Source organism: Muntiacus reevesi, chromosome 2, assembly GCF_963930625.1.
Source record: "Muntiacus reevesi chromosome 2, mMunRee1.1, whole genome shotgun sequence".
Taxonomy (NCBI): domain Eukaryota; kingdom Metazoa; phylum Chordata; class Mammalia; order Artiodactyla; family Cervidae; genus Muntiacus; species Muntiacus reevesi.
Genome location: NC_089250.1, coordinates 61,970,755 through 61,994,612, shown reverse-complemented (window position 1 = coordinate 61,994,612; position 23,858 = coordinate 61,970,755). Strand labels below are relative to the sequence as shown.

Sequence of the window (23,858 nt, the reverse complement as noted above, 5' to 3'; positions counted from 1 at the left end):
TGGACCTTTGTTAACAAAGTAATGTTTCTGCCTTTTAATATGCTGTCTAGTTTGGTCATAACTATTCTTCCAAGGAGTAAATGTCTTTTAATTTCATGGCTGCAATCACCATCTGCAGTGATTTTGGAGCCCCAAAAAATAAAGTCTGTCACTGTTTCCCCATCTATTTGCCATAAAGTGATGGGACTGGATACCGTGATCCTAGTTTTCTGAATATTGAGCTTTAAGTCAACTTTCTCACTCTCCTCTTTCACTTTTGTCAAGAGGCTCTTTAGTTCTTTGTCACTTTCTACCATAAGGGTGGTGTCATCTGCATATCTGAGGTTATTGATATTTCTCCTGGCAATCTTGATTCCAGCTTGTGTTTCTTCCAGGCCAGCATTTCTCATGATGTACTCTGCATATAAGTTAAATAAGCAGGGTGACAATATACAGCCTTGACGTACTCCTTTTCCTATTTGAAACCAGTCTGTTGGTCCATATCCAGTTCTAAGTGTTGCTTCCTGACCTGCATACAGATTTCTCAAGAGGCAGGTCAGGTGGTCTGGTATTCCCATCTCTTTCAGAATTTTCCACAGTTTATTGTGATCCACACAGTCAAAGGTTTTGGCATAGTCAATAAAGCAGAAATATATGTTTTTCTGGTACTCTCTTGTTTTTTCGATGATCCAGTGGATGTTGGCAATTTGATCTCTGGTTCCTCTGCCTTTTTTAAAACCAGCTTGAACATCTGGAAGTTCACGGTTCACATATTGCTGAAGCCTGGCTTGGAGAATTTTGAGCATTGCTTTACTAGCATGTGAGATGAGTGCAATTGTGCAGTAGTTTGAGCATTCTTTGGCACTTCCTTTCTCTGGGAAATATTTGCTACAGTAGAAATGAAAACAAAACAGTGTTCACCCCATTTCTCAAACTGGTTTTAGAATTCCTTTAGTTCTGTACACTCAGTGCTCTATCAGTGAAAGTGGTTGACTGTCCGATTGACTAAAAATGCAGCAGCTAAAGGGAGGGTGATGTATTCGCTTAATCACTAGCTCTTCCTCCTCTGTTGTCCCTGGTGGGGGGTGGGGACTGCGAATGGTGCCAGCAGGTCTGTCCGAGATGTTCTCCATAAATGGAAAGCTAATTTCCCAAAGTGGGGAGGGCCTTGACTCTTTCATCAGGGAGTAAATTGACCCTAGCAATCAGAGAGACAAGAATGAGTTAGAAATATATTTGCTAGTTGAGATGCTGAACCTGAGAGACTCCAGGACTTCAGAACCTGGAGTTTTTCAACAACACACTGTGTTTTTCAATAATGAGGGAGTCTGGAAAGTATAAGGGATGACTGGCTGAGGAAAGGGGAGACCTGGCTTTTGTAGCTGGTATGATTGGGGGAAGCAGAATGGGAATAGATGGAAGGAAGAGAAAAAAGCTTGTGGATACTTACAAAGACTCTCTCCCTGACCAAACTTTAGTTAAGTTTCTCTGAGCCTCTTTTTAACTAAGCCTTGACTTTGGCCCTCCATTCTTTGACCTGCATAGCTCAGATTTTGCAAGAATCCTGTTAATTTAGTGAGAAACCCCCCACCCTTGGTATATGATCACTCAATATCTAATCAAGTTTTTCATCCCCCACCTTTGATGTATAAGCCTGCCTTTAGCAAGGCTCCTGTTAGGTTAGGTTAGCAAGAATCCCCTTATCTTTGATGTCTCCTCTTAGTAATTTTCCATCCTTTGATCGTCTCACTGTCCTCACTGGATAAAAATTCCCAACTTTCCTTGTTTGTATTCTGAGTTGAGCCTGATCTTCCTCTCCTATTGCAACATCCCTATGACCACAGTCTTGAGTACAGTCTTTACCATTTTAACCAGTATTGGAATAAATAATACCAAGATGATTTGATCTCTTGGGCTATATCTATACATATAGACTGATTTGACTATTGTGACTGAATTGACTAGTTTAATTCTTATGCCTTACAGATGACAAACTGAATAATATTCTAATAATATTCTATTATTAGAATAATAATATTCTTATTCTATTATTAGAATACTAGTATTCTAATAATATTATTGGGGCTTCCCTGGTGGCTCAGAGGTTAAAGCATCTGCCTGCAATGTGGGAGACCTGGGTTCGATCCCTGGGTCGGGAAGATCCCCTGGAGAAGGAAATGGCATCACACTCCAGTATTCTTGCCTGGAGAATCCCATGGACAGAGGAGCGTGGTGGGCTACAGTCCAAGGGGTCACAAAGTTATTATATTTTTATTATATATTATTATATTATATTATTATTCTAGAATATTCTAATAATATTCTGGTCTGGGTTTTACATGGACAGCCTGCTTCAGGACTCTTCTGAGACCAGGAACCAGACCAGGAACCATGTGGCAGGCTCAGGCTCTGCCTAAGAGGCTCTGCATTAGAATTCTAGAGAAGGCTTCATGCTGTGCTCCTCTTCAAGAAGCAAAAGGACACAAAACATCTTGGCAGCGGCATGTCAATGTGAAGTCTGTCTGCTGTTCTACTGAAACAGGATTCAAGAGTTCCAGTTCCCAGATACACATTCCCACAGTATATAAGGAATGCAATGCTGGTAGGAGCTGCTAAAATGATTAATCTCCTGACATCATTCCCTTTGGCTTGATTTAACTTTTATCACTCAACAGAGATCACTGTGGGGACTTTACTGATTATGGTTTTACTCTCCAGAAACTACTTCTCTCTCTTCTCTCTGGCCCAGTAATTATGCTGTCTTCTAGTGTTCTGAATTCCTTTTACTTGGGTATTCTTTCCTTGTTGAGTGTGGCCTGAAGCTGGGTGGATGGTCTTCTACAGCTCTCAACAACTTTCCAGCAGAAGGAAGGGAAGAGGCTTTGATGTCAGAAAAATTTCCTGCAGAAAAGGATCAAGGCAGACCAAAGGGAATATACCCGAGCAAACCTTAAGACCATGTGTGAATTAGAGAAACTTTGTGTTTAAACAAAGTAGAAAAGGTTTAGAGACAGACAACTGTGGAACTGTGTTTTAGAATGGGTCAAGATCTCTCAATCTCACAAAGGCCCCTAAAATAGCTAAAGAAAATCCAAAGTGACTCCAATGTTCCACCTCTTAAGCCTCCTACAGCCTCTCTGATGAAAATGGCAGAACAAAGGTCCAGTGTTGCTGAAACAGAACAAATGCATCCACAGTTGAAAATATTAATCCGAGCTTTCCTCTGGAATGTGCTGAAACGGGCATGCACCCTGAAAAACCAAAGTCTTAGAAAGGAAAAGGAAGATTTCAAACAAATGAAGTTTGGTTGTCTGGTTTTGCTCTAATAAACATGAAATGAACCAATTCTTCACATGAAGACTGATTTGAAATCCCAAATTCTACTCTCTGAAAGTCATTAGAAATCTGATACTACTGGTGACTTCCTGAAGACATTAAAGAAGCGCTAAAATGTGATTCTGGCATCAGGGCTGAGATTTTAAAGTATGTCTTTCTAAGGAATTTTTTTCTTTTGCTGCTAGAAAGTGGAAAAAGCAGGGTATAGAAAAATAAGAAGCTACTAGCACACAAAAGTTAGACTGCTTTGTGCTAAACTACTCTGATCCACAAAAATGAAACAAATAAATCTGTTTAGCTTTCCTGAAAATGAAGAAATAAGGGATGACCCACAAAATTCTTTAAACTTTCCAAAGTAACAGTAGCTTTACCCACACTGAAAGCATATTTACACTGATAATGCTTCCCCTCAAAAAGTGGAGGTCAAAGGAATTTGGTTCTCACCTTGTAACAAAGCAGGCTGGGGGCTAGCTCAATCCTAATTTCAAGGACAAGAACAAGAAAACAAACAACCCTACTGCAAAAATTATTTTAAACTTCACTCCATCGCACAGGCAGGAAGAGTCTCACTGATCCACAATGCAAAGAAAAAATGTTTCATCATCAGAAAAGCAGCAGTAAATGGAACAGCAGAGCAGGTTTTTGTTTTTGTTTTTACAAAAGTAGAAAAAGTAAAGGGCAACGCTTATTTTACAGAGGGGCTGTCTAGCCATTTGAAACTTAAACACAGAGCAGGAGATAGGATCTCTGTAGGCAGCAGAAGAAAAGAAAAAATTTTTTTCCTACTTACAGTGTCTTTTATCTCTAAGAGAAGCCAGAGCTGAGCGTCTTCCCTGTCCTTATGCAGCAGAGGCAAGATGTGTTACTGTGAGATTTTTAAAAGACCCCAGAAACTCCCAGTAGCTGGCTTCCCCATTGCATCTCTGCCTTCAGCCAAGCGAAGACTGCCTTCATACTCATTCTGATGGCCACAAGCCTTGTGGTCTGGTCTCCCTATGTTTCTCCCCAGTCTTTGTAATTAGAATTGGTGTTGACACTGAGGTTGGAAAGGGTTGGAAAGGAAGTGGCTGCACTGAGGATACTCATGGGCAGTATTTAATGAGACTTTAATTCAGAATAGATCCCAGGAGAGAGAATGAAGCTTTGCTCTAACGAGTTAACCTGGAAAAACACACCCTGCCAAAGAAGGGTTTAATTCAGCTTCTTTCAGAAATTCTGGGTGGGCTAAGGAGCACTCAGTGGAGAAGTTAAACTCTAGGTAGGCAGATTGCTGAGGTCTAGCCTGCCTTATTAGTAAAGTCTCTTTGGGAACTTTCAATGTTGGTCTCATAATTTAAAAAATAAATTTTCGACAGTTGAAGGATTGCCCTTCTGCTAACATGATAAGTGATTAGTCTGTGGTTCTCCTCTTCTTGCTCACTTGAGCTTTGCTTGAACAAACTGGAATTTACAAGGTCACAACTTATGACCCCTGGGTGATGTGAAGTTTTGAGGTTCTGTAGATAAGAGCAGCTTAATATAAGGCCATGCAGCAAGTATTATCTATTTTGCTGGGGATGGTGGTGAAAGAATGTGATAGGTAGTGATGATCCCTAGTCCTTCATTGATTTATCCTTATTTGTAGGGACCAACTTTTTTGGTGGTTTATGGAGACAGGGACAATTGGAAAGAGAAGTGAATACAAAGTGAGAAGATGTGGATTCTGTTCAGGTTTTATTTTCTTTCTGCGATCTTGGATAAGTCATATAAACTGTTTGAACCCGCTATCTCATCTGCCTCTCACCCTGGGCTGAAAAGATCAGATGAAACCATGTAGACACCTTGAAAACTGTGGAGCACTCCACAAATGTGATGGTCTTCTAAATTTTAATTCATTGTATGACCCACCAAGTAAGCTCTTCAGATAAATCAAGAGTTCAAATACAGAATTGGGAGGAGACAACATCTTGAGTCTGATGGATACTAGATGATGGGAATTGAGGGCTGTGGAAGATAGAAGTAAGGGAAAAAAATAAGAAGAAGGGGCAAAAAAGGAGAAAAGACATAAAATTCCTAGAGAAAGGCTTGGCTCTAGTGCTGATTGGGCCTTATGACTCTAAAGTAAAAGTGAAAGTCACTCAGTCATCTCCAACTCTTTGCAACCCCATGGACTATACAGTCCATGAAATTCTCCAGGCCAGAACACTGGAGTGAGTAGCTGTTCCCTTCTCCAGGGGATTTTCCCAACCCAGGAATAGAACCTACGTCTCCTGTATGGCAGGCAGATTCTTTACCAGCTGAGCCACAAAGGAAGTCCTATGACTGTAAAATATAATCCTATTTGAATATGGAGCAATGGAATATAAGTGAGTAATCAAAAATTATTTCCTTAAAAGTAATTAACCAACAGGACAAATACAAGTTGTCCAGCAGGAAAAAGCCATGAAACTTTGTGGGTAAATCAGGAGGTAAAACTGAATGTATAAGAATGGCAGGATGTAGGAAAGGGTGGTGGTGAGAGTGAAAAGTGCTCTGAAATCTAGGGACTTGTTTTCTGAAACTGATTTGCAGTAGGCCCTTAAACAAATTACTATCCGGTTGATTTCCTAATCTATACAGACTGTTCTCAAATCCTAAATGGGAGAATGAGACTCAGTGATCTATTTAAAAAATTCCACCTTGGGACTTACTGTGTGGGCCATTGGTTAAGAATCCGCCTTCCAGTGCAGGGAATACAGGTTAGATCCCTGGTTGGGGAAGTAAGATCCCACAGCAGGGCAATGAAGCCTGCGTGCCACAACTGGAGAGCCTGCATGCTCTAGAGCCCATGCTCCGCAACAAGAGCAACCTTGGCACTGCAACAAGAAGCCCGTGTGCCACAGATAGAGAAGCCTGAGTGTGCTACAGCTAGAGAAAACCCATGGGCCGCAACAAAGACCTAGTGAAGCCAAAAACAAAACATCTTTGTTACTTTTATGTGACCTTGGACAAGTCACATAAACTGTTAAATTCACCCATGAGCATGCCCAGTTGCTAAGTTGTAGCCGACTCTTTGTGACCCCATGGACTGTAGCCTGCCATGTTCCTCTGTCTATGGGATTTCCCAGGCAAGAATACTGGAGTGGGTTGCCATGCCCTCCCCCAGGGAAGCTTCCCAACCCAGGGATCAAACCCGGACTCTTTACCACTGAGCCACCTGGGAAACCCATATTCAACCATGTGTTAACCTCCTATTTGTTTCAGAGTTTTAAAAAAAGAAATAGAATGTTATAAATATGACTCTCCATTCACTTCTCCTTCTTCTCCCAGAGGTAAAACAATCCAGTCTGAGTTGGTGAGTACCACTCCCATGAATATTTTTATACTTCTAGAGACACGATTTTGTAAAAAAGATAACAACAACAAAAAATCCACAGAAATGTTTTGAGGGTTTTAAACATTTACATAAATGTTCCACTTTATGTATCCTACATCTTGATTTTCAGCAATATCATACTATTGAGAAGTAGTATAGCCTGAAGGTCAAATACTAAGACTCCAGGGCAGATAGCCTGGGCTCATATCCTATCTCTACCATGGCTATCTGTGGGTAGGTATCTTGGGTAGGTTGCTTAATCTCTCTGAACCTCAGTTTTCCCATATGTAAAATAGGGATACGAACTGTACAAACCTCATAGGGTTTCTGTGAGAATTAAATAAGTTGAAATATGTAAAGCTCTTACTATATACACAGTGCATATAGTAAGCGTTATGTGTTCGCTATTATTATTTGAGATTTATCTATGTAGATAATTAAATCTTTAGAAGTATAGATAATTACTACTATACTAGAGTTTTAACTCTTAAATAGCATTTCCTATAGAGTGGGCAGATAGGTCAGGGGCCATCCTGGATTATAATCTCTTTGTGCACTCATGTGAGAGATTCTCACAGGGACTTAGAAGATCTCATTTAGGTCTGATCCAGTACTAAAATGTTATGATCAAATGAGACCCCCATTATGATTTAATAAGATCAGACTCATTTTCATCTTTTTAAACCTCCTGGATATGTTCATTTATCAACTAAATATCCATCATTTACTTATTTTAGCTGAAAACCAAGAGAAGAATAAATAGCTAATTTCCTTAGCACGGTTCTGTTAATGTTTGAATTTCAAGGTTAATTATTTGCTTGTTTTCATGATAACTTGTCTTCATTAAATTCAAGAATGCTCACAGGTAAGTAAAAGTCTGCTCATATTCCCATGGAGCATTTGATTTGCTTATCAGAGACTTAGAGTTAATATTTCCTTGAACTAATCCTTATAATTAAGGCATAATGATGACTCCTTGCAATAAACACCATAAATAGAATCTGTCATTTTTTTAGTTTTTCATTCTGAGAACACTAATATTTATAATATACATTACCATATGTGTACTAATAAGTTTTTCACCATCAAATGAATAAATATTTAAGATCATTTGGAAATACTGTGATTCCTGATTCTGACTTCAAGGTATAAACATTCTTTTTAAGAGGAAACATTCTATTTTCTCTCTGTACCATTCCAACTCTTCAAAAGCAGTAGGGTATGTTGAAAGATGGGCACAATAAAGGACAGAAATGGTATGGACCTAACGGAAGCACAAGATATTAAGAAGAGGTGGCAAGAATACACAGAACTGTACAAAAAAAGATCTTCATGACCCAGATAACCACGATGGTGTGATCACTCACCTAGAGCCAGACATCCTGGAATGTGAAGTCAAATGGGCCTTAGGAAGCATCACTACGAACAAAGCTAGTGGAGGTGATGGAATTCCAGTTGAGCTATTTCAAATCCTCAAAGATGATGCTGTGAAAGTGCTGCACTCAGTATGCCAGGAAATTTGTAAAACTCAGCAGTGGCCACTTGACTGGAAAAGGTCAGTTTTCATCTCATTCTCAAAGAAAGGCAATGCCAAAGAACGCTCAAACTACCGCACAATTGCACTCATCTCACACGCTAGTAAAGTAATGCTCAAAATCCTCCAAGTCAGGCCTCATCAATACGTGAACTTCCAGATGTTCAAGCTGGTTTTGGAAAAGGCAGAGGAACCAGAGATCAAATTGCCAACATCCGCTAGATCATCGAAAAAGCAAGAGAGTACCAGAAAAACATCTATTTCTGCTTTATTGACTATGCCAAAGCCTTTGACTGTGTGGATCACAATAAACTGTGGAAAATTCTGAAAGAGATGGGAATATCAGACCACCTGACTAGCCTCTTGAGAAATCTGTATGCAGGTCAGGAAGAAACAGAACTGGACATGGAACAACAGACTGGTTTCAAATAGGAAAAGGAGTACATCAAGGCTGTATATTGTCACCCTGCTTATTTAACTTATATGCAGAGTACATCATGAGAAACGCTGGGCTGGAGGAAGCACAAGCTGGAAACAAGATTGCCAGGAGAAATATCAATAACCTCAGGTATGCAGATGACACCACCCTTATGGCAGAAAGTGAAGAAGAACTAAAGAGCCTCTTGACAAAAGTGAAAGAGGAGAGTGAGAAAGTTGACTTAAAGCTCAATATTCAGAAAACTAGGATCATGGTATCCAGTTCCATTACTTCATGGCAAATAGATAGGGAAACAGTGGAAACAGTGACAGACTTTATTTTTTTGGGCTCCAAAATCACTGCAGATGGTGATTGCAGCCATGAAACTAAAAGATGTTTACTCCTTGGAAGAAAAGTTATGACCAATCTAGACAGCATATTAAAAAGCAGAGACACTACTTTGTCAACAAAGGTCCATCGAGTCAAGGCTATGGTTCTTCCAGCAGTCATGTATGAATGTGAGAGTTGGGCTATAAAGAAGGCTGAACGCCTAAGAATTGATGCTTTTGAACTGTGGTGTTGGAGACGACTCTTGAGAGTCCCTTGGACTGCAAGGAGATCCAACCAATCCATCTTAAAGGAAATCAGTCCTGAATATCCGTTGGAAGGACTGATGCTGAAGCTGAAATTCCAATACATTAGCCACCTGATGCAAAGAACTGACTCATTGGAAAAGACCCTGATGCTGGGAAAGATTGAAGGTGGGAGGAGAAGGGGACAACAGAGGATGAGGTGGTTGGATGGCATCACTGACTCAATGGACGAGTTTGAGTAAACTCTGGGAGTTGGTGATGGACAGGGAGGCCTAGCGTGCTGCAGTCCATGGGGTCGCAAAGAGTTAGACATGACTGAGCAACCGAACTGAACTGAACTGATGTTGAAAGAAAAGAGCATATGCCAGAAAACCTGGGTTTGATATCGAGCTCTGCCATTTATAAGCTAGCTGTGTAATTTTGAACCTAAACCTCTCTGAATCCCTCATCTGAAAGGGGGATATCTCACGGTGTTATTGTAAGAAATTCATTCATTTAACAAACACATTAAGTACCCATAAACAGGACTTCCATGGTGGCTCAGGGTAAAGAATCCACCTGCCAAATCAGCAGACATGGGTTCGATTCTTAGGACAGGAAGATCCCCTGGAAGAGGAAAGGGCAGCCCACTCCAGTATTCTTGCCTGGGAAATCTCATGGACAGAGGACCCTGGCAGGTTACAGTTCATGGGGTTGCAAGAGTCGGACAGAACTTAGTGACTAACCAACAACAACCCATAAACAGCTCCAAACACAGTTCCAGGTACATAATAGCTGCTTAATATTAATTTCCTTTTTCTCAAAGTTGGCTAGGTCTTATGAATAGCTTCTAAATCATTCCAAGTACAGATAATTAAGAGCTCTCTCCAAGAATTTTGACATTTCTGTTAGTTTTGCAGACCCACATGGTTTTCCCACATTGGGTAGAGTTGAGTAACTCACCTCTCAAGAGCCCTTTGACTGGTTTTCACAAAAGGGCTATAATATAGGTAGCAGGGCTATAATATGGGATCCCCTGGTAGCTCAGCTGGTAAAGAATCTGCCTGCAATGTGGGAGACCTGGGTTCTATCCCTGGGTTGGGAACATCCCCTGGAGAAGGGAATGGCTACCCACTCCAGTATTCTGGCCTGGAGAATACAGTTCATGGGGTTGCAAAGAGTCGAACATGAGTGAGTGACTTGAGTGAGTGACCTTCACTTCACTTCACTTCAGTGCTATAAGTACTTTGAAGTGTGGGATTTGGGAATTTTTCCAAGGTCAAAGGGCATGTCACAGGGTTGTGATGATCTGATGAGAAGATGCTTGTGAACTATGTCTAAAAACTCTGTAATACTGACCTAGTACATGGTATTTCCAGGAATGAGTCTGAATAGGCCACTGGGCTCAGGTTTCAATTTCCTGTGTGGGATGAGTTGGGCAGGGGGGGTCATGTGGTTTGCCTGGGGTGGTGATGGCATGCTTTCTGCACCACATCTGGAACTTATTAGAATAGTTTTTCTGGGGGCAGAACTGCCCCTGAGGGCTGTACGCATCTCTGTTGATTGGAAGAATGTGACTTTGAGGGACCTCCCTGGCAGTCCAGTGGTAAAGACTTCATCTTCCAATGCAGGATATACAGGTTCAATCCCTGGGGAGCTAAGATCCCACAAGCCTCTTGACCAAAAACCCCAAACATAAAACAGAAGCAATACTGTAACAAATTCAATAAAGACTTTAAAAATGGTCTACATAAACAAAAAGAAAAGGAAAGTGGCTTTGAGAGGTGAGGCCTGAACCACACTTTGAGAGACAAGAGCCTAACTCCCTCTGGTGTTATTTGAAAAAAATTAAAAGTGCTAGTTGCTCAGTCATGTCTGACTCTTTTCAACCCCATGGACTGATGGACCCAGAAATTGAACCCACCTTAGCCCTCCAGGCTCCCCTGTCCATGGAATTCTCTAGGCAAGAATACTGGAGTGGGTAGCCATTCCCTTCTCCAGGGAATCTTCCTGACCCAGGGATTGAACCCAGGTCTCCCTCATTATAGGCAGATTCTTTACTGTTTGAGTCACCAGGATGCTATCTAAGAGGCTTCAAATCCTTCTATCCAAAAATATCTTCCTTAATGAAATTTTACTTCTTCTGGAATCAGCACCACTCTTTAAGAGTCTTCCAGAGACTGGAAATTATTGCCTTGAATTTCAGCTGAATAATCCCCCTGGATTGCTTTCATGTTTTACCACATCATTTGTTGTTCAGTTGCTCAGTTGTGTCCGACTCTTTGAGAACCCATAGACTGTAGCATGCCAGGCTTCCCTGTCCATCACCAACTCTTGGAGCTTACTCAAACTCTTGTCCATTGAGTCGGTGATGCCATCCAACAATCTCATCCTCTGTCGTCCCCTTCTCCTCCTGCCTTCAATCTTTCCCAGCATCAGAGTCTTTTAAAACGAGTCAGTTCTTTGCATCAGGTGGCCAAAGTATTGGAGCTTCTGCATCAGCATCAGTCCCTCCAGTGAATATTCAGATTGGTTTCTTTTAGAAGTGACTGGTTTGATCTCCTTGCAGTCCAAGCGACTCCCAAGAGTCTTCTCCAACACCACAGTTCAAAAGCATTAATTCTTCGGTACTCAGCCTTTTTTATGGTCCAACTCTCACATTCATACATGACTACTAGAAAAACCATAGCTTTGACTATACAGACCTTTGTTGGCAAAGCAATGTCTCTGCTTTTTAATACACTGTCTAGGTTTAATCTTTAAACAATAAATAGTCTAATTTAGCCTGATTTTGAACTTTATTTAAATGGAGTCCCATAACTTTAGCTTATGTGACTTGCTTCTTTTGTTTTACCTTTTAATGTGTGAAGTTGTGGTTTAGTTACTTTTCCTGCTATATGGTATTCAATTGTGTGATTATCCCACAATTTATTTATCCATATTTCACCGGAATGATCATGTGAGTTGCTCCCAGTGTGGACAATTAATAACAGTGTGGCTCTGAATATTTTTTTTCTCTGAATGTTATTGAGTAAGTCTCCTGGGCACACACAGCGGTTACTCTACAGACTCACTTAGAAATAGAACTGATTGGTTTTAAAGATATATGCCTGCTCAACTTATTAGATAATGCCAAACTGTTTTCTACCATGATTTTACCAATTTAACACTCCAGTCAGGAGTGAATATGAACTGTTCTTACCCCATTATGTTATCAATATTTGGTTATTTTTTGACATAAATTTTGCCCATCCTGTATAAAACAGTACTTCATTACAATGTGAATTTACATTTTCTTGATTACCAAAGAGACTGAGCATTCCCTTCATATTCTTATGGGCATTTGAATTTTCTTTTTTATTAAATTCCAGTTCATGTCTTCTCCCTACTGTTCCATTGATTGTCTTTTTCTTATTGACTCATAAGTATCTTGTGTACTAATCCTTTGTTGGTTATATGTATTGCAAATATTTTCTTTCAATTTGTGGCCTATCCTTCTACTCTCTTTATGGTATTTTAGATGAATAAATTCTTAAGTCTAATGTGGTAAAATTTATTTTTCTTTCTGTATGTTTAAGAAATCTTAATCTTTTCCTTCCTGTGGTCATAAAGATGTTTTTCTATATTGTCTTCTAAAAGTTTTATAATTTTACCTTTCACATTAAAATCTCTTTAAGTTTTTATAGTGGATAATATTGAATATATGCAAAACTAGGACTTCTCTGGTAGCTTGGTGGATAGGAATCTGCCTGCCAGTGCAGGGGACACTGGTTCCACCTCTGCTCTGGGAAGATTCCACACACCTCGGAGCTGCTATGACCATGCACCACATCTACTAGCCTGCATACTGCAACTACTGAAGCCCAAAAGCCCTAACGCCCGTGCTTTGCAACAAGAGAAGTCATTGCAATGAGAAGCCCATGCCACAGCTGGAGAGTAGCCCTCACTCACTGCAACTGGAGATAGCCCACACAAAAGCAAGGAAGATCCAGCAGAGCCAAGAAATAAAATAAATAAAATTTAAAATACATGCAAAAATAGAGAAAATAGTGTATTAAACCTTTTATTCCCTTTGCCTAGCATCAAAAATGTACACACTGGGGACAATCTTGTTTTATCCATACTCCCATCCTCTACATTTACTGGTTCTTGTTCAGTTGCTCAGTCATGTCCAACTTTTTGAGATACCATGGACTGCAGCCAGGCTTTCCAGTCCTTTACCATCTCCCAGAGTTTGCTCAAACTCATGTCCATTGAGTCAGTGATACCATCCAACCATCTCATCCTCTGTTGTTCCCTTCTCCTACTGCCCTCAATCTTTCCCAGTATCAGGGTCTAATTATTTATTTTTTTAATCATTTATAAAAAATGCTATATTGTTTATTTTTATATTTTCTTTTGTTTACTTAATTTTATCAATGGCATTTCCAAAACATCAAATTTTGGCTTTGTTCATCTTCTTCAGTGTTATTTGCTTTCTTTTTCATTAATTTCTGCTTTTTTCCCCTTTGCTTTCTTAGAATTTATTCTGCTTTTTTCCCCCTTAACTTCATATGCTGGATGCTTAACTCTTTACTTTTAAGACTTTCTTCCTTTTTTTCCCTTTGTGTGTGTCCTCAGTTGCTCTAACTCTTTGTAACACTTTGGACAGGCTCCTCTGTGCAGGGGATTTTTCAGGCAAGCAGACTGGAGTGGGTTGCCATTTCCTTCTCCATGGAATCTTCCCAAAACATTGCAGGTGGATTCTTTACTGCTGAACCATCAGGCAAGCCCCCTTTTTCCCTTTAAGGATATGAATTGCCCTCTAAACAGTGGTTGATTGCATCTCACCATTTGGATGCATAGTAGTTTTACTATCGTTCAGTTATAAGTATTTTCTAGTTTCCATTATAATTGCCTATGAGTTAAGTTTTAAATTTCATAAATATGTGAAGTTCTAAAAATTTTTGTTATTGGTTTCTAAACTAATTGCATTGTAGTTCCAGAATGTGGTCTGTTAGATACTAACCACTTAAAATAAGTTTAGTCTCACCTTATGGCCTAGCATTTGTTCAGTTTTCATAAGTAAATATTCCAAGGGTACTTTAAGAATGTTTTCTGCAGTCGTTAGGTGCAATGCTCTTTTTTCCCCTGTTTTAGAGAGTGTCCCCTTGATCTCCAGCAGCTTAGAGATCATTTAAGCCACAATAATGGAAGAGGCTATTTTTTCTGATGCCAGGGACTCTTTGGCACTTAATTCTAGAAAGAATATTTCTCAAAGATGCACCAAGCACCATTTTGCCAGACATGTTACAGTGTCAATAAAGTCTCCTTCAGACCTCACTTCTGCCTTAGCACGTATTTACACTGTCTCCTTCTCTGTGTTTGCAGATTTCAGACTTTACCTTGCCTCACTCATGATCTAGTTCTTTCATCACTCCTCAATGGCTTTAGAGCAAGCAGATTTTCACAAAAACTTTTGTGGTTATTGGATTTCCAAGGAAATAATATGGGACAGCTAGCCCTATGCCAGCTAACTAGTAGGTGTGCAATAAAAATTTTTGAATGGAAAAACTAAAAAGATAATACAATGTCAAAACTGAAGTTCATTTACTAAAATTTATAACCAAGGCAGAAGATCTCATTTAAATGCTTAAGAATTAGAATATAAGCTAATATAAATTTAGAACATAATTCACAATTTGCTTAATTATTCTTTTCCACTGAGAATATAAACTAGCTATCATTCCATCTTTAGTCACAGAATCCACACATGTGTGACACACACAGCAGATTAAAATGAATATAGTGAAGGCATAGCTAACCTGGGGTTAGATTTTAAAGTCAGTTTATATAGCAAAAATTGCACACAGTCAAAATTGCCCTTGAAATCCCATAAGAAGATGCTGTGTTGTTTTCATATAGTTTACACAGGCAGTTTTTCTCCAATGGCAGAATAGACTGCTGTTACTTCAGCAAATTTGGAAAATTCTGCAATGGCCACAGGCCTGGAAAAGGTCAGTTTTTATTCCAATCCCAAAGAAGGGCAAAGCCAAAGAATGCTCAAACCACCAGGCAACTGCACATAGATCACACGCTAGCAAGGCAATGCGCAAAATCCTTCAAACTAGGCTTCAGCAATACATGAACCAAGAACTTCCAGATGTACAAACTGGGTTGAGAAAAGGCAGAGGAGCCAGAGATCAAATTGCCAACATCTGTTGGATCACAGAAAAAGCAAGGGAATTCCAGAAAAACTTCTGCCTCACTGGCTATGCTAAAGTCTTTGACTGTGGATCACAACAAACTGTGGAAAATTCTTAAAGAAACTGAAATACCAGACCACCCTACCTGCTTCTGGAGAAACCTGTATGCAGGTAAGGAAGCAGCAGTTAGAACTGGACATGGAACAACAGGTTGGTTCAAAATTGGGAAAGGAGAACGGCAAGGCTATTTATTGTCACCCTGCTTATTTAACTTAAATGCAGAGTATGTCATGAGAAATGCCAGGCTGGATGAATCACCAACTGGAATCAAGATTGTTGGGAGAAATATCAATAACCTCAGATATGCAGATGATACCACCCTATTGGCAGAAAGTGAAGAGGAACTAAAGAGCCTCCTGATAAGGGTGAAAGAGGAAACTGAAAAAGCTGGCTTAAAACTCAACATTCAAAAAACTACGATCATGACATCCAGTCCCATCAAATTATGCTAAATAGATGGGAAAACAATGGAAATAGTGACAGACTATTTTTTTGGGCTCCAAAATCACTGCAGATGGTGACTGCAGCCATGAAATTAAAAGACGCTTGCTCTTTGGAAGAAAAGCCATGACCAACCTAGACAGCATATTAAAAAGCAGAATTATCACTTTGCCAACAAAGGTCCATCTAGTCAGAGCTATGTTTTTTCCAGTAGTCATGTTCAGATGTGAGTGCTGGGCCATAAAGAAGACTGAGCACTGAAGAATGAATGCTTTCAAACAGTGGTGCTGGATTAGACTCTTGAGAGTCCCTTGGACAGTAAGCAGATCAAATAAGTCAATCCTAAAGGAAATCAACCCTGAATATTCATTGGAAGTCTGATGCTGAAGCTGAAACTACAGTATTTTGGCCACCTGATGTGAAGAGCTGTCTCATTGGAAAAGACCCTGATGCTGAGAAAGAATGAGGGCAGTAAGAGGTGAGCGCAACAGAGGATGAGATGGTTGGATGGCATCACTGACTCAATGGACATGAGTTTGAGCAAACACTGGGAAATGGTGAGGGACAGGAAAGCCTGGAGTGCTGTAGTCCATGGGATCACAGAGTTGAACACGACTTAGCGACTGAACAACTTCAGTTAAGCACCAGATTAAAGAGTTGGTTTGCATTTAGGGGTCATGGTTCTTTAATCATCAGACTCAGTTAGCTTAGGTAAGAAGCTCATCAAAAAAAAAAAAAATGACAGAGCCTAAGGAAATAGCAGATTCTTCCCTCTCATTTAACACTCATAATAACAGTATTAAGTGGAACAATGGAGAAATCCCCAGCACTATTTAAGGCCCTCCCTCTCTTCCTTCTTTCCTTTCCTTTTTGCTTACAGTATGAAGGAGTTCTGAAAGGTTCTCTGGAAAGAGGCATCTTCAGGCACCTTTAATAGTCTTTTTATGATATAAAGTCTCAAGAGAACAGATCTTAAGTGAGAATGTTTCTGACACGAGGGCAAATAATGAACTAGCAATTTTTGGACAGGGTTGACTTTCCTGAAGGTAAAATCACACAAAGTAAACATCTAGGTTCTTGATGAGCTTCCATATATTAATTCACTCAATTTCAGTAATTTCTCCAAATTAAAATATTTGTTGAGCATCTACTTTATGTCAAGTATCATGGGCACTGGAGAGACAATCCAGATAACTGATCACTGAGATAATCATTCAATCCTTTTGGTAACTTTTGCTTAATCCTTTGTACTCAGTCATGGCCAATTCTTTGCAACCCCATCAACTGTAGCCTCCCAGGCTCCTCTGTCCATGGAGTTTTCAAGGTAAGCATACTGGAGTGAACTGCCATTTCCTACTCCAGCTTAATCCTTTAGTATTCTGTAAACCCACTCCTTTCTTACATTGCTCAAAGTGAAAGGGAAATTAGTTAATGGCAGCCTAAGTGATATAAATAGCAACCCAAGACTCAACTTATAATCCTTATTAGCTTTTTTACTTTCTAGAAAGATCTGGATATGGCCTAGCCCAGCAGTAATAACAGCTACCAAATAGTGATTTCTTACCATATACCAGCCATGATGCTAAGAACTGTATTTATTTTATCTCAGTTAACTCTCACAATGACTATGTGTGTCTCAGTTGCTCAGTTGTATCTGACTCTTTTCGAGCCCATGAACTATAGCCCACCAGGCTCCTCTGTCCATGGGATTCTCCAGGCAAGAATACTAGAGTGGGTTGTCATTTCTTTCCCCAGGCAATCTTCTGAACCCAGGGATCGAACCAAGGTCTCCTGCATTGCAGGCAGATTCTTTACCATCTGAGCCACCAGGGAAGCCCTCACAATGACTATAAACTAGGAAATATTCTCATTTAACAGTTGAGAAGACAGAGGCACAGAGCAGTTTAATGGTTTGTTTTGAACTATTTCAATATACTGCCTCTCAAATTTCCCTTATACCACAAAGAGGGAAACGTAGTTGTTAAAAGCTGTATAGATGTGCAACCTAGTGGTGATCCTACAGGCAAAACAAGTTATAGAAGATAAAATAAGAATATAGATCATTATAGATTTTAGAAGATTTTGTTCCTGATTTCAAGGAGTTCATCTCTTATTCTCCTAAGATAAGTCAAGAAAATATTTCAATGAAGAAATAGGTTCAGTGTGATCCTGGGGTCAGACTGCAGGTCAGGATCAGAGTTCCCAGCGCTAAAGTGGTGTTGCTCTTCTCTCCCTCTCAGAGACCCCAGTTCTGTCCCAACTACGTATCTTCATTTTTATCCACTGCTCCCATGAACTTCAGAAGCACCACAGAGACCCCATTCTGATTTTCTCCAGGAAACAATGGGACAGAGTTTGGGGAACTTCCCTTGTTGTCTCTGTAATCTCAGGTTTAGGAGAGTTTGGATTGAAACTGGGAGAAAGAGAAAAAATTTCATTTCCAGTTGTGAAGGAAAATCTTCAGGGAAAGGTTTTATGACATCTCAGTCACAACTGGAATGAAGAGCCATGTATTTGAGGCACAGACCATTTGACAGACTTCCACCACATACATTTCCTTGTTTTTACAGAACTAACTGGCTCATGAATTGTTGAAAGATTCAAAGTTACATAACCACGAATAATAGGAGCAAATTCTACCACTGGGTTTCATGGGTATTATGAACTTTTGAACTTATTGGAGATGCCAGAAGGCATTGTGGTTTAAAGCTATTCTTTACTGCTTCAATTCCTATAGTAGTTACACAGCGAGATGGTATTCAGTTCAGTTCAGTCACTCAGTCATGTCTGATTCTTTGTGATCCCATGGACTGCAGCACAACAGGCTTCCCTGTCCATCACCAACTCCCAGAGCTTGCTCAAACTCATGTGCATTGAGTTGGTGATGGCATCCAACTATCTCGTCATCTGTCATCCCCTTCTCCTCCTGCCCTCAATCTTTCCCAGCATCAGGGTCTTCTTCAATGAGTCAGTTCTTTGCATGAGGTGGCCAAAGTATTGGAGTTTCAGCTTCAGCATCAGTCCTTCCAATGAATATTCAGGACTGATCTCCTTTAAGGTTTGACTGGTTTGATCTCCTTGCAAGTCCAAGGGACTCCCAAGAGCCTTCTCCAACACGACAGTTCAAAAGCATCAATTCTCCAGTGCTCAGCTTTCTTTATGGCCAAATTGTCACATCCATACATGACTACTGGAAAAGCCATAGCTTTGACTAGATGGACCTTTGTCGGCAAAGTAATGTCTCTGCTTTTTAATATGCTGTCTAGGTTGGCCATAGCTTTTCTTCCAAGGAGCAAGTGTCTTAATTTCAAGGCTGCAGTCACCATCTGCAGTGATTTTGGAGCCCAAGAAAATAAAGTCTGACACTGTTTCCAATGTTTCCCCATCTATTTGCCATGAAGTGATGAGACCAGATGCCATGATCTTAGTTTCTTGAATGTTAGTTTTAAGCCAGCCTTTTTCACTCTCCTCTTTTACCCCCATCAAGAAGCTCTTTAGTTCCTCTTCACTTTCTGTCATCTGCGTATCTGAGGTTATTGATATTTCTCCTGACAATCTTGATTCCAGCTTGTGCTTCATCCAGCCCGGCATTTCGCATAATGTACTCTGCATATAAGTTAAATAAGCAGGGTGACAATATACAGCCTTGACATACTCCTTTCCCAATTTGGAACCAGTCTGTTGTTTCATGTCTGGTTCTAACTGTTGCTTCTTCACCTGCATACAGGTTTCTCAGGAGGCACGTAAGGTGGTCTGGTATTCCCATCTCTTTCAGAATTTTCCACAGTTTGTTGTGACCCACACAGTCAAAGTCTTTGATGTAGTCAGTAAAGCAGAAGTAAATGTTTTTCTGGAACTTTCTTGCTTTTTTGATGATCCAGTAGATGTTGGCAATTTGATCTCTGGTTTCTCTGCCTTTTCTAAATCTAGATGGTATTAGCCTCAAATAATTTTGCCTGACTGTTGCTTTTTTTGTTACCTACTTAACACATCTTCTGACCCCCTAAACTGGATTGTGGTGTGTGTGCGTGCATGCGTTAGTCACTCAGTTGTGTCCAACTGTTATTGATCCCGTGGACTATAGCCTACCAGACTCTGTCCATGGAATCCTCCAGGCAAGAATACTGCAGTGAGTTTCCATTCCCTTCTCCAAGGGATCTTCCTGACCAAGGGATCAAAACTGGGTCTCCTGCATTGCAGGCAGATTATTTATCATCTGAGCCACCAGAGAAGACCCAAACTGGGTTAGGGCTTCCCGGTTATACATTCTTGGAGAAGGCAATGGGACCCCGCTCCAGTACTCCTGCCTGAAAAATTCCATGGACGGAGGAGCCTGGTGGGCTGCAGTCCATGGAGTTGCTAAGAGTCGGACATGACTGAGCGACTTCACTTTCACTTTTTACTTTCATGCATTGGAGAAGGAAATGGCAACCCACTCCAGTGTTCTTGCCTGGAGAATCCCAGGGATGGGGCAGCCTGCTGGGCTGCCGTCTATGGGGTCACACAGTCAGACACGACCGAAGTGACTTAGCAGCAGCAGCAGCAGCAGTAGCAAGAGAAACTGCATAAGCAGCAGTATACATTCTCACAGAAACCTGTACTTTTCTTTCTTAGAGCGAATAAAATTACAGTTATTTGTGTGATGTGTGTAGTGCTTGTATTTCTCTTGTAGAATGTAAGCTCCATAAGGAAAGGCATCTAAATACATTGTTTGCCACAATATCCCCAGGTCCTAGTGCAGGGCCTGACCCCAGAGATGCTCAATTAAAGTTCAGTGAGAGGTGAAAGAATTCATAATTTAAGAATCACAGAATTTAAGAACTGAGAGGGATGTTATGAGTCTGTTTAGTCCAACCCTCTCAGTTTATATAATAGAAAACTGAGTTCCAGAGAAATAAAGAGATTTAGCCATTGTTACATACTGTTGTGTGGCATGGTCACAACTAAAACTGGGCCTCTTTAATTACCCTTCCTCTACCTTATTGCATTTATGGTTAGTTAAAGGTTTTAGACTGAGGGCATCAACTAGAAATTATGGATGTAGTGTGTTAAATAGTGCCCTTCTCAAAATTCCACCTGAAACCTCAGAATATAACCTTATCGTTTCCTCAACTATTTCCTGAAAAATTGTACTTTTTTCCTTTTGATTCACCAAAAGACCTTATGTAAATATAGTGTTTTCTCTAAGATGTAAGCAGATCCTGTGTTTAATATAGTGCTTTGAGATTTACAGAAAAGTCAGGCAAGTTGCTTGTTGAACTCATGATAGAAACAACATGTTAACTAAAAATAAACTGACAGCTTACTCTGTGCCAGGTGGTGCTAAGCACTATACATGCTTTATCTCGTTTAATCTTCACAACAATTCTAGGTTCTATTATTTTATAATGGGTAAACTGGAGTTTAGCCAAGATGAAGAAGATCATTCACAGTTATACAACCATAAAACTGATGGAGTAGTTAACCTTACTCCAGAGACTTTCCCCTTAAACAGTATGCCACAAGAAGAGAAGTTCTATGCTATCATTTCTATTACCGCAAATGAAATTTGCTTTTTTTTTTTTTTGCTTAGGCATCCACCTGGGCCCCCCTTGTGACCACCATAATACTTATGAGAACCAATGTAAACATGCTTCATGTTGTTTGCTATACAGTGAGCAATAAAGTACTCTGTTTATGACTCAGGAGTCTTGAGTCTCTTGCCAGCAACATGCTAACATTAGTTTGTGTGACATAAAAGAAAATATCTATATTGGTCTCTGTATGCTCCCCTCCCCAACTTCCTGGTGCAGAGTTCTTAAAACCCTTATAATTTCCTAAGTGATAAGAACACTAGTTGGACCATAAAAAAAGGCTTAGAGCTGAAGAATTGATACTTTCGAATTGTGGTGCTGGAGAAGACTGTTGAGAGTCCCTTGGACAGCAAGGAAATTAAATCAGTCAATCCTAAAGGAAATCAACCCTGAAGATTCATTGAAAGGATTGCTGCTGAAGCTGAAGCTTCAGTACTTTGGCTACCTGATACAAAAAGCTGACTCATTGGAAAGGACCCTGATACTGGGAAAGATTGAAAGCAGGAGGAGAAGAGGGTGGCAGAGGATGAGATGGTTAGATAGCATCACCGATTCAATGGCCATGAATGTGAGCAAACTCTGGGAGATAGTGGAGGACAGGGAAGCCTGGTGTGCTCCAGTCCATGAGGAAGAAGGGGAAAGATTGAAAGCAGGAGGAGAAGAGGGTGGCAGAGGATGAGATGGTTAGATAGCACCACTGATTCAATGGCCATGAATGTGAGCAAACTCTGGGAGATAGTGGAGGACAGGGAAGCCTGGTGTGCTCCAGTCCATGAGGAAGAAGGGGAAAGATTGAAAGCAGGAGGAGAAGAGGGTGGCAGAGGATGAGATGGTTAGATAGCACCACTGATTCAATGGCCATGAATGTGAGCAAACTCTGGGAGATAGTGGAGGACAGGGAAGCCTGGTGTGCTCCAGTCCATGAGGTCGCAGAGAGTTAGACATGACTTAGCAACTGAACAACAACAAAGAACACTAGTAGCATCTCTTGTTCTAATATATGGTCTCTGACACAGGGCTCCAAAAACCCTTGTAAATTCCTAAGTGATAAGAGTGTCAGGAACATCTTTTTTTTTTAAATGAGGTGACTCTGGGCATGCTCCTGGATGAGGGCTAGTCACTAGAAAGATTAAATCATTATTAGAAGCTTGAAATGTTCAATCTCCCCTAATCCCCACTTCTCCAGAGAGAGGAGAGGGGCTGGAAAGGGAGTTAATAATTTATTACACTTACACAAGGAAGCCTCCATAAAAGTCCCCATAGCTTGGGTTTGGGGAAGTTTCTGGTGGTGAACACATCCACATACCAGGAGGGTGGAGCGCCCCAACTCCACAGCGACTGGAGCTCCTGTGCTTGGATCCAGCCTTGGTCTGCGTAGCTCTTTATTTGGCTGTTCATCTGTATCCTTTATCATATCCTTTAATAAACTGGAAAACTTCAGTAAGTTTTCGCTGAGTTCTGTGAGCCACTCTAGCAAATCAATCAAACCCAAGCAGGAAGTTGTCAGAACCAACCAGCCTTGTTGGTCAGAAAAACAGGTGAAAATCTGAGCTCGTGACGGTGTCTGAAGTGGTGTACTGAGGTGTACTTTGTGGCCTTGACCTCTTTACTTGCAGAATATGCTGCTCTTTTTGGGTAGGTAGTGTCAAAATTGAGTTGACTTGTAGAACAATAAGCTGGTGTTGCAGAAAATTGCTTGGTGTGGGGAAATAGCCCCACATAAATGCTGTCAGCAGTGCTGTGAGTGTGGCAGAAGTGTGAGATGAGAGTAAAGAAGGCACACAGGAGAGAAAGGCAAGAGGGAAGAGCTCAGTTCTTCTCTACTCAGGAGGACTAGTAGGTTTTTCTTACATAGTTGGTAAGTAGGATAAAAATCACATCTCAGCCTTGAGAATTCTGACGAGGGGATGCTGACAGAGACATGACTCTTTGGAAGATAAAGCATATGGACCCCATGGGCAAAGGCTGGGGTTATGAGGACACTGCTTGGGATCTGGTAGTGAATACTCTTACACAAGTGATGGGTGAGAGATGGGGGGAAATGGTCTCCCAGTGCCCTACCTATTAATGTAGCTGAGCAGTCTGAGGAAGGACTGAAACAAACCATCAAAAAATGGTGCCTGAATGGTTGTTGCTCATTCTCCTCAGGATGGGAGAGGGAAGGGATGACAATGGACAGCAAGCCGCAGGGCCCCTGTTAAAAGACAAAGTGGCAACAGCTAATGAGTTAGGAGTCCCCAAAGCTGAATTAAATATCAGCAATGAGGACTTGAGTTTTGGGGGAAGTAAGGATATTACAAGTTTGGTTGAACAGAGAACAAGAGGTCCAGCAGAAACAAATTCCTAGAAGGAAAAGGACATCAGAGCATGAGTTAAAGGTTAGAGGCCATTTCCTAGTATACAGCACCACCTGCCTGATGCAGCTA

General features: G+C 40.6%; 1 protein-coding gene across 1 annotated transcript in view; it reads right to left on the bottom strand.

The window, feature by feature from the left end:
- The window catches only part of ASIP (agouti signaling protein), a 49,973-nt gene extending 27,105 nt beyond the window's left edge, over positions 1-22,868 (bottom strand). Inside the window, exon 1 of the mRNA XM_065919766.1 lies at positions 22,739-22,868. Coding sequence (XP_065775838.1) covers positions 22,739-22,830 — 92 coding nt within the window. The 5' untranslated portion in view covers positions 22,831-22,868. The remainder of the gene's footprint in view (positions 1-22,738) is intronic.
- Between the last annotated feature and the right edge of the window lie 990 nt (positions 22,869-23,858).